We start from the raw sequence: 11,479 nt of genomic DNA, 5'->3' as shown, positions 1-11,479 counted from the left end.
GGAGACCGCTGTGAACAAGCAGAATTCATAGTAATCAGAGGTGATGGAGAACCACTACTAGGAAAAGAGTTGGCCATGAAACTACACTACCGTTCAAAAGTTTGGGATCACCCAAACAATTTCGTGTTTTCCATGAAAAGTCACACTTATTCACCACCATATGTTGTGAAATGAATAGAAAATAGAGTCAAGACATTGACAAGGTTAGAAATAATGATTTGTATTTGAAATAAGATTTTTTTTACATCAAACTTTGCTTTCGTCAAAGAATCCTCCATTTGCAGCAATTACAGCATTGCAGACCTTTGGCATTCTAGCTGTTAATTTGTTGAGGTAATCTGGAGAAATTGCACCCCACGCTTCCAGAAGCAGCTCCCACAAGTTGGATTGGTTGGATGGGCACTTCTTTGAGCAGATTGAGTTTCTGGAGCATCACATTTGTGGGGTCAATTAAACGCTCAAAATGGCCAGAAAAAGAGAACTTTCATCTGAAACTCGACAGTCTATTCTTGTTCTTAGAAATGAAGTCTATTCCATGCGAGAAATTGCTAAGAAATTGAAGATTTCCTACACCGGTGTGTACTACTCCCTTCAGAGGACAGCACAAACAGGCTCTAACAGGTACTATTTAATGAAGATGCCAGTTGGGGACCTGTGAGGCGTCTGTTTCTCAAACTAGAGACTCTAATGTACTTATCTTCTTGCTCAGTTGTGCAACGCGGCCTCCCACTTCTTTTTCTACTCTGGTTAGAGCCTGTTTGTGCTGTCCTCTGAAGGGAGTAGTACACACCGGGGTAGGAAATCTTCAATTTCTTAGCAATTTCTCGCATGGAATAGCCTTCATTTCTAAGAACAAGAATAGACTGTCGAGTTTCAGATGAAAGTTCTCTTTTTCTGGCCATTTTGAGCGTTTAATTGACCCCACAAATGTGATGCTCCAGAAACTCAATCTGCTCAAAGAAGTGCCCATCCAACCAATCCAACTTGTGGGAGCTGCTTCTGGAAGCGTGGGGTGCAATTTCTCCAGATTACCTCAACAAATTAACAGCTAGAATGCCAAAGATCTGCAATGCTGTAATTGCTGCAAATGGAGGATTCTTTGACGAAAGCAAAGTTTGATGTAAAAAAATCTTATTTCAAATACAAATCATTATTTCTAACCTTGTCAATGTCTTGACTATATTTTCTATTCATTTCACAACATATGGTGGTGAATAAGTGTGACTTTTCATGGAAAACACAAAATTGTTTGGGTGATCCCAAACTTTTGAACGGTAGTGTAGGTGTACTGAAAATAGGTGCCAACATATCAGCCGTCAGAGACATGAACCGATCACTTCAGCAGCAGTACCCGACTGTATTTCAGGGGGTAGGGAAGCTGAAAACAAAACAGATAAAGCTACACATAGACCCAGAGGTGACACCAGTAGCACAGCCACTTAGGCGTATACCCTTCAACCTACGGGCGCCTGTGGAGGCCAAGATAAAAGAGCTCCTAGATCTAGACATAATAGAACCGGTCGATGGACCAACACCATGGGTAAATCCAGTGGTCATCGTGCCCAAGGCAAACTCAGAAATAAGACTGTGTTTAGACATGCGACAGGCAAACCTTGCCATCATCAGAGAGAGGTATCCAATACCCACTGTGGATGAGCTACTACAAGGGATGAATGGATCGGTGACGTTTAGTAAACTGGACTTAAAGTGGGGCTACCACCAACTTGAAATGACCCCAGAATCACGCGGAATCACCACATTCGCCATCCACAACAGAGTCTACAGATACAAGAGACTCATCTTCGGCGTGTCTTCCGCCAGCGAACAGTACCAGCATGAAATCGCCGCTGCACTGGCTGGTATAGAAGGTGTGGAGAACATCTCAGATGATGTCATAGTCCACGCTAAGGATGAGGAGACACACAACGAGCGACTACACACAGTCATGAGGAGACTGGAGGAGTGCGGACTGACGCTAAACCCTGCCAAGTGTCAGTTCAACATGGATCGACTGATTTTCATGGGAATCCTGCTTTCTGAAAAAGGAATCGGTCCTACAGAGGAGAGAGTGAGAGCCGTGAGTGAGGCGAGAGAGCCGGAAAACGCATCGGAGGTGAGAAGCTTCCTCGGGCTCGTAAATTACAGCAGCAGATTCATTCCACAGTTTGCAACAGTGTCAGAGCCGCTGCGACGCCTGACAAGAAAGGACACTCCGTTTGAATTCGGTCCAGAACAGAAACAAGCGTTTGAGGCGCTGAAAGAGGGCTTAGCCAAAGCAGGGACACTAGCCTACTTTAACAAAGATGTACCGACCAAAATCATTGCAGATGCTAGTCCAGTGGGATTAGGAGCAGTGTTAGTACAGACCCAGAATGGAGAAAATGTTCCCATTTGTTATGTCAGTCGTGGTCTAACCGACTGTGAACGCAGGTATTCTCAGACAGAGAAAGAGGCCTTAGGTCTGGTATGGGCGTGTGAAAGATTACACCCATACATCTATGGTAGACGATTTGACTTGGTTACAGACCACAAACCTCTTGAATCTATCTACAGCCCACGCTCGAAACCATGCGCTCGTATAGAGCGATGGGTCCTAAGGTTACAGCCTTATGATTTTAATGTAGTACATATCTCGGGCAAAAAGAACATAGCAGACCCACTATCACGTCTGCTGGGGAACAGCGCACTGAAACAGAAACATGCACACGGATCCGACGAGTACGTGAGATTCGTTGCAGTGAGTGCCACACCCAGAGCATTGACAACCCGCGAGGTGGAGGAGGCATCAGCCCACGACGAGGAGCTGATCGAGGTGCGTACAGCTATTGAGAGTGGAGTGGACACTGAGAAGTGCGCAGCATATGCCGCGGTGGCTAGTGAGTTATGTGTAATAGGACAGTTGGTTCTACGTGGAACGCGTATTGTGCTGCCACAAGTATTGCGGGCACGCGCTCTCTCACTAGCACACGAAGGACAATCAAAGATCTATGCAGACGAACGGCGTCACGCCAGGTACTCGGATGTCAATGTCGGTGACACGGTCCTGGTGAGACAAGAAAAGACTGATAAACTGACAACACTATTCAACACAACGCCACACAAGGTGGTGAGCAAATCAGGAAACCAAGTTGTCGTCATATTTTTGAATTGAAAATAACCTGAAGTTTATTTCCCAGAAAAGGAGGGATGTCATGTACCGGTTTGGCATGTAAGGGCACCCGTATGTATGTGACGTCACCTGTTGATGTGGGGAGAAGCGCGAGGAATATTGTTTGGGCAGTCTTGCAATACGGTGGAATAAAGCAAGCCACGTTAGGCATTGTGTAATATCGGTGTGCCTAATCATTTATAATTAATGACACCTAAATAAGCATATAGGTGGGAATAACAGATCAGAACAATAATAGAGAGAACTTGTGGGCCAACGGTGTGAAATACCTCTTTCAGAAATCTAGTGAGGATGGTGTCCCGCTGACAGGTTCCAGTGGGAGATTAACTCTTCTATGTCTAATAGAGAAACTTGCTCAACGCGAGTCAGACTGCCGGAGGGTTCAGTGCAAGTGGGGAGATTGTTCGTCACCAGTGGAATGTGGAGCCTAATGTCATCTATTTTCTTGATCAAGTGGAAGAGAAACTGGTCGCATTTTTCAGTGGATGCATTCAAAGGTTGGCTGGGGGGGCAGGTTGGCTGGGGGGGGGGGAGTAACCACCTGGAGCCGGAGAGCACCAGCAAGGGAGCTGATGTTAGGCGTAAAGACACTACTGGATTCTCTGGATCGGCACGAAAGAGCAAAGGACTGAAAAGATGTGGATGGATTTCCAAAACAGAGTTTATTGTCCAGGCCAAGGGGTGTGATTCCCTGCAGGGACATTCATTTATTTTGAAACAAACTAATGACTGCACTCGGACGTCAAATCTTTTCAAGATCTGACTACTCTGAGCATAAAATGTATGACTTTGAATATGATGTCGTGTTTAATTTTATCAATGACATTTGTAAATAGTATTCTGAGGATCAATTTAATGACGATGCTGAACTGATGCGACACCCACTGAGCGGCGACACCCTCTGATTACCAGGCCCAGTACAATAACCTCGAGTTGTGCAACATTAACTGACAATATTTTTGTAAATATTATGGAGAACAATGTTAAAAGTGGGCTAATAATAAACGACATAAGCGACCATTTACCAGTATTTCTAACATATCATTGTCAAATAAAAAGAAATAAGGAGAAATTTACTGTAAATATGTAAGGGTAAAAACCAAAGAAGCAATAGACAAATTCAGGAATGACCTCTTAAAAGATGAAAAGGGGTGTATGTAGAAGAGGTAAATACTTCATATGAAACACTTCTAAAGAGCTACTTATCACTGTATGATTCACATTGTCCATTAATGCCATGCAAACATAAACGTTCATGTTTTATAGTTTTAGTTTTGTTATTATGTTTGCATGATAATCATGCAAACATAATAACAAAACTATAATAAAAACCTTGTATAACAAAGAGCTTACAAAATGCAAGCAAAAAGAAAAATAAACTTTACGGAGACGTCATAAAATCTAGAACAAAGACAGCTGAAAAGCAATACAAGGTTTTCAAAAATAAGTTGACAATGATAAGCCAAGAAAGAATATATAATTTAGCGCCCCCCTCAACAGTTATATTATTAAGGGCAGGGCTTCTGGGTTCTTTTAATACATGTTAACCCTGATTAACTCAGTTTTAATAATTGTCCTGGATCCCTTTTTACAGTACACACCTGCAGGTGTTTAAACCTACCTATTATGAACTTACCTTTAAAGTTATGGTTTTAATAAAGATTTCTAACCACATGTGTCTGTGTGTCTCCTTCAATATGAAATCATTCCCTCTAAGCAGGTAAGTATAATAAAATCACACAACTCCGGTTTTATAGAAAAATAAGTCTCAATTACTTACTTAACTAAAGAATGAGTTTTGATTTAGAATGAAAAAATAAAATAATAATAGGAATGTTCTTCAAACTGAAATGTCCCTTTCTTCAGGAAAACTCTCTTAAGGTGTTTCAACACTGTAAGTGCATAACAACACACTACACTTTAACACCTAAATGGATTCTCCTAGAAAATCACAATTAACCATCTCACTGTCACTTAAATTCAACCCATATAATTCGTGGGCCCACACACACACAACACACACACACACACACACACACACACACACACACACACACACACACACACACACACACACACACACACACACACACACACACACACACACACACACACACACACCTGGATACTGCCCCCTAAAGCCGGCAAAACCAAAATTATGATAAAACAAAATATAAAGTTGCAGGCCTGGTTCGCTGCTTGTGATCGTTGTGGCCCAAAACTGAATGGCCCCTTCGCTCCTCCGTGAGCAACAGAACAAGTGTGGTACCTGAGACAATGTTCATGGTTTGTATTTCTTCACCCGTCCCGGTTGCAGGTTGAGCAGCAGGTTGGCATCTCGCACAGTCACCGACTGATGTCTTTCCTCTCTCCCGCGTCGCCACAAACACGCCGAGTGAAGCTCTGGTTGCTCCAAACTTCGTCCCAGGTCTCTGCTCTGCCCTCTGGTGGTGGGAAGCAGCAGCTCACCCCTCCAACAGTTCAACTGAGCTAGTTCAACTTAAGCAAGCAAATGTCCGTTCACGGGTGATGAACAGACTCTATGCTACACGTCGAGCGCTTAGCATTAGCATTAGCACACACCTAAACGCTCTTTGAATTTCGGGTAGAAATCCCTCACATTCCCACAATATATAATTTATACTCTCACCCCGACTGTTGTCTAAACAATGCTAAGATATAAATTACACAATGGTTTGTGCACTCTAAACTTAACATACAACACAGAATTTCTCTGTATCGAGCTCACTCGCCACTCCCTTCCGGCTCCGTCGTCCACCGTCCCTCCCCTCTCTCGTCCGTGTAGAAACACCTCCCCGACCTGTACTCCTGCAGCATGTCATTAACCCCCGTAAATGCTGGTTTAGACAGTTTCCAGGAAAACATTATACTCTTTAATAATCAAAAACACATCACACTTTCCAAATGATTTTAACCTTCTTAAACCCTTTTAAACTAAACCTTATTTAAATGTTTTTAACACTATTTATACTATAGCGTCACCCCTTATAACCACATGTTTTAACTGGGTTACAATAATAAAATGTTAAAAGAGAATCAAAATAACATTAAAGGTACTTGGAAAATATTAAACAATGTAATTGGGAATAACTCTGTGTCTACAGATGTGCCCAGTCATTTAATCAATAGCAATGATAAGGTTATAAAAACATGAATGAAGTTGTAAATGAATTTAATTCCTTTTTTTTTTAGTCCCACAAGGGTCGGTATTGGGGCCGAAACTTTTCATTTTATATATCAATGACATATGTGAAGTGTCAAAGATACTGCAGTTATTACGGTTTCACCGCTCTTTGGTAATCCTGCAACTACAGACTACTGCCAACCAGGTAGCCAAGCAGGCTCAGTTGGAGGAGGTCTCCTCCGCTATGCTCTCTCTCACCAGTGCTGCCGCCTCACTCACTGCCTCTGCTCCCCCCGTCGCTGCAGTCACTGCCACAGCTCACGGCCCCGCTCCCCTGCCGGCGTCTTTCCGTCGGGAGCCATTCGTTCCCGCACCGGAGTGTTATGAGGGCAACTTGGGGGCTGTCGAGCCTTTCTGACCCAGTGCGCCCTGATGTTGACCAACATCCCCTTTCCTATCCCACTGACCATTGCATTGCCTATCTTGTGGGCTGTCTGAGGGGTTCCGCTCTCACCTGGGGTAGCTCTGAAATGGAGAGGGGGAACGCCTGCTTGTGCCACGTACGAGGCTTTCACCACAGAGATGAAGAAAGTCTTAGATCACCCCGTCTGAGGCAAGGAGGCCACCAAACGTCTCCTCGCGCTCTGACAGGGCCTAGTCCTTCCCCTCTTGACCTCTCCTCGGTGCCCCCCATCTACCACGACCTTGTGAGGTGTTCAACAAGGAGCGCGCCCGCACCCTTCCTCCTCACCGTCCCTACGACTGTGCAATCGAGCTCATTCCCGGGTCACCTCTCCCTACCAGTCATCTCTACCTCTCCCTTCCTGAGAAGGCAGCCATGCAGGCCTAAATCGGTGAGTGTCTGGCCGAGGGGCTGATCCGGCCCTCTTCTTCCCCGGTGGCAGCGGGTTTTTTCTTTGTCAAGAAGAGTGGAGAGCCCTGGGTTGATTACAGACAACTCAACAACATCACCGTAAAGAATAAATACCCACTACCTCTCATGAGCTCCACCTTCGAACCCCTCATGGGGGCCGTCATCTTTACCAAGTTGGAGCGCCTATCACCTCGTCCGTATTCGGGAGGGTGACGAGTGGAAGTCGGCATTCAAGGCCATTACGAGTACCTGGTTATGCTCTTCGGCCTCACCAACGCCCCAAGGGTTTTCCAGGCACTCACGTTCGTGGTCCTCTACTTGGACAATATTCTTGTCTACTCCCGGACCCTGGAGGAGCACCCCAACATGTCCGGATGGTTCTCCAACGCCTCCTGGTGAACCGGCTCTTCAACAAGGCAGAGAAGTGCGCCTTCGATGACTCTTCGGTGGAGTTTCTCGGCCTGATCGTGGAGGGTGGAGCCACCAGACCTGACCACCACAACATCCAGGCCGTTGTGGATAGGCCCTTGCCGACCACACGGAAACGGCTCCAGAGCTTCCTTGGCTTCGCCAATTTCTATCGGCAGTTCATCCGGAACTACAACCAGGTCACTGCTCCACTCACCCAGCTCACCTCCACTCTCCGCCCTTTCATCTGGTCCTCCGCCGCCGCCCATGCCTTCACCAACCTCAAGCAACGGTTCACTGCAGCCCCGATCCTCCTTCACCCTGATCCTGCCAGGCAGTTCATTGTGGAGGTGGACGCCTCTGACACAGGCATTGGGGCCGTCTTGTCCCAGCGGCCTGCGGAGGATCAGAAGCTCCACACCCCGATGCGTTTTTCTCTCGCCGCTACCTCCCTGCTGAGGCCAACTATGACATCGGCAACAGGGAGCTGCTGGCTGTAGTGGCTGCATTGAAGGAGTGGCGCCGATGCTGGAGGGTGCCGAGCACGCCTTCATCATTTGGTCTGACCACAAGAACCTGATGTACATCAGGTTGGCTAAACACCTCAATGACCGCCAGGCACGCTGGGCCCAGTTCCTTAGTCGTTTCGACTACACCCTCACCTACCGCCCGGGTTCCCGTAACGCCAAAGCGGACACCCTCTCCCGCTTGTTCCCAGTTAAAGGGACCACTGAGGCTCCGGATACCATCATCCCTGCAGCTCTGGTGGTGGGGGCGGTCACCATGGGCATTGAGACTGTGGTTAAATGGGCCCAACGCACTCAGCCCAATCCAGGAAACGGACTCCCACATTGTCTCGTCGTTCCGGACAGGTTTCGGTCCCCGGCCCTCCAATTGTACCCTTCCAGTCGGTACGCCTACCACCCTGGCATCCATTGCAACCTGGCCTTCATCCAGCGACAGTTCTGGTGGCCCACCATGATGTCCGATGTCCAGGAGTTCGTCAGGGCCTGTTTGGTGTGCACCTGCAGTAAAGCCTTACACCAAGCCCCGGTGGGCCTACTGCGCCCTCTTCCCATGCCCAGCCGTCCATGGTCCCACATAGCCTTGGACATTGTGACCGGTCTGCCCCCCTCTCACGGTAACACCACTACTCACTTCTCTAAAGTTGTGCAACTGGTGGCCCTCCCCAAGCTTCCATCTTCTGCTGAGACTGCCAGGCTGCTTACAGAGCACGTGTACCGGCTTCATCGCCTGCCCCGTGACACCGTGTCGGACTGTGGACCCCAATTCACCTCCCAGGTCTAGCGAGCCTTCTGTCGGAGTCTCTATTGTATTTAGAAATCACGTCAGGACACAGCGCTGTCGCTCGACACAACCTCTGCATGGTATTCTTTATTTAGACTGACACAGCATAAAAGGCAGACCCGATCAAACAACCCAGAGCCCGCAGGCATCACCAATCGATCCCAGCACAATAGAACAGCACCAAATCAAATGCAGCACTGTCGATGTGTGCAGACATAACAGTCTCCTCCAGCTACCACCCTCAAACTAACGGGCAGGCCGAGCAAGCCAACGAGAACATTGAGACGGCTCTCCGCTGTTTTGCGGCCAAGCACCCCTCCTCTTGGAGCGACGACCTGCCCTGGGTTGAATACGCCATAAACACCATGCCCAGCGCCGCTACCGGGTTCTCCCCCTTCAAGTGCTCTCTCGGGTATCAGCCCCCAGTGTTCACCAGTCAGGAGGTCGAAGTGGCGGTTCCCTCCGTACAAGCCCATCTCCGCCGGTCCTGAAGGGTCTGGAAGACCACACGGGCCGCCCTGCTCCAGTCCAATGACCGCACCTGTCGGGGGGCAAACCGACGCCGCACTCCGGCTCCTACCTACTAACCTGGGCAGAAGGTATGGCTGTCCACAGTGGGCCTTCCTCTCCAGCTCCAGGACACCCCCAAGAAATTGTCAACCCGTTTCATTGGCCCCTATGTTGTCGACAGCCTCATCAACCCCACAGCTGTTCGTCTCATCCTCCCTGCCTTAAAATTCACCCGGTTTTTCATGTTTCCAAAATCAAGCCAGTCTCCTCTAGTCCTCTTATGCCCTCTGTTCCTGCTCCACCTCCTCCTCAACTGGTCGACGGCCACCCACAATGGACGGTGCGGCGGCTGCTGGACGTGCGCCGCCGTGGCCGTGGCTTCCAGTATCTGGTGGATTGGGAGGGCTACGGTCCGGAGGAGCGCAGTTGGGTGTCTCCCTGACTCATCATGGACCCCAGTCTCCTCCGGGACTTCTACCGGACTCACCCTGACAAACCTGGTCGGTCGCCAGGGGGCTGCCGTCAGGGGAGGGGTCCTGTTACGTTTTCACCCTCACAACCCCCGCAGCCTACCCCTTCCATTCCCTCTGGACCGCCACGGCGATCGGCTTCGCCTGAGTATCCACTCCTCACCACCGGAGCTGGGGCGCGTTCAATTCCCCCTCACCGGACTCAGACCCTGAGATCCCAACGGGCACGGCGCGCCCTACGGCGCCACTGATGCCATCTGTTGGCAGACTGGCAGCACGGATCTGCTTTTGCCCAGCTGTGCCCCATCTACAATCATCTCAGCTGTTCCCCATCTGCAATCCCTTCAACCCCTACAAGAAACTGGCCTTCTCTCAAACTCATGCCAGGTCTTCACATAGCATTCCTATGACCTGTTGCGCAGGGCCGGCTCGCCTGCCAGCCAACCTTCCTCCTCGGACTACCACTTTGACTTTGTTCTCGAACTACTCTTCGATTCCCTTTTGCCCTCGGACTTGGTACTTTGGCTGGTACACGCACACTTACACAACGCCCCATTCACATTTTACACATACTTACGATGATTTACACTAACAAACAGCTAGACACATTCCCGCCTGTCACAACACACTGCATATTCACACACCCCACAAACAAAACTACCTGAGCACCATACACAGCCCGCATTTCCCTCTGCCCAATTATGTTTTCCCTCGTTTATTTTCATTAAACGTTACTAAGAGTCCTCCGCCTGGTGGTCTGGGTCCTCCTGCACAACCCGTAACAGCAGTTGGTTTTGTTCGCAGGTGACACTAACTGTTCTTTAGTTCAGGAGATTATTTAAAAGGTTTAGCAGAGAGCATTGTAAAGGAAATGATCCAAAGGAAAAGACGGTTTGATGAAAATAAGTTTATTAAATTTGAACAACACTAAGTTTATGGTTTTTGCCAAAGAGAAAAAGGACGAAGATGTTTTACCGTGTATAGATGGAGTTGATATTGAATGAGTATCTGAGTTTGGATGGTCGGGTGTAATAATGGACGACAAGCTGACGTGGAAATCTCATATAACTTAAATATGTAAAAACAAAGGAGTCTAATAATATTTATGTTCCGAACAAACCAGAGTACGTGTTAGATTACAAGGTAATGTGAATTCTGTACTGTTCACTTGTTTTGCCATATTTCAGATACTGTGTGGAGGTCTGGGGGAACACGAGCAACATAAAGACCCTGGTTATAATACAGCAATAATTATTCATAACGTGGATCCAAGACAACACACCAACGGACCGTTTATTGAGTCAGGATGAACGAAACTTAAAGATTTAGTTGACTTACAAACATTGTTAGTTATGTACAGGGCAAAAAGCAGAGTATTACCGGAAGATTTACAAAAATTGTTTTGTTTTTATCAAGAGACGCCTTGAGTTTTCCTTCTTCCATTTTCGCTTGGCTTTCCTGCACTGCCTCTTTAAATTCCTTATGTGGCAATTAAGCCGGGGGGGGGGGGTCGTTATGCTTGACACGTTTAACTTTGATAGGGGCAATGCCATCAAGGATCGTCCAACAGGTATTATTTAAAGTATCCAATAAAT

General features: G+C 47.6%; 1 protein-coding gene across 1 annotated transcript; it reads left to right on the top strand.

Moving 5' to 3' along the window:
* The first annotated feature begins 7,562 nt into the window (after positions 1-7,562).
* On the top strand, positions 7,563-8,096 carry LOC130109756 (uncharacterized). The gene has a single exon (XM_056276739.1). The coding sequence runs from the start codon at positions 7,563-7,565 to the stop codon at positions 8,094-8,096; it is 534 nt and encodes a 177-aa protein (XP_056132714.1).
* Positions 8,097-11,479: the final 3,383 nt, after the last annotated feature.

This window comes from Lampris incognitus, chromosome 3 (genome assembly GCF_029633865.1).
Source record: "Lampris incognitus isolate fLamInc1 chromosome 3, fLamInc1.hap2, whole genome shotgun sequence".
Taxonomy (NCBI): Eukaryota; Metazoa; Chordata; class Actinopteri; order Lampriformes; family Lampridae; genus Lampris; species Lampris incognitus.
This window is presented reverse-complemented; position numbering and strand designations above follow the sequence as displayed.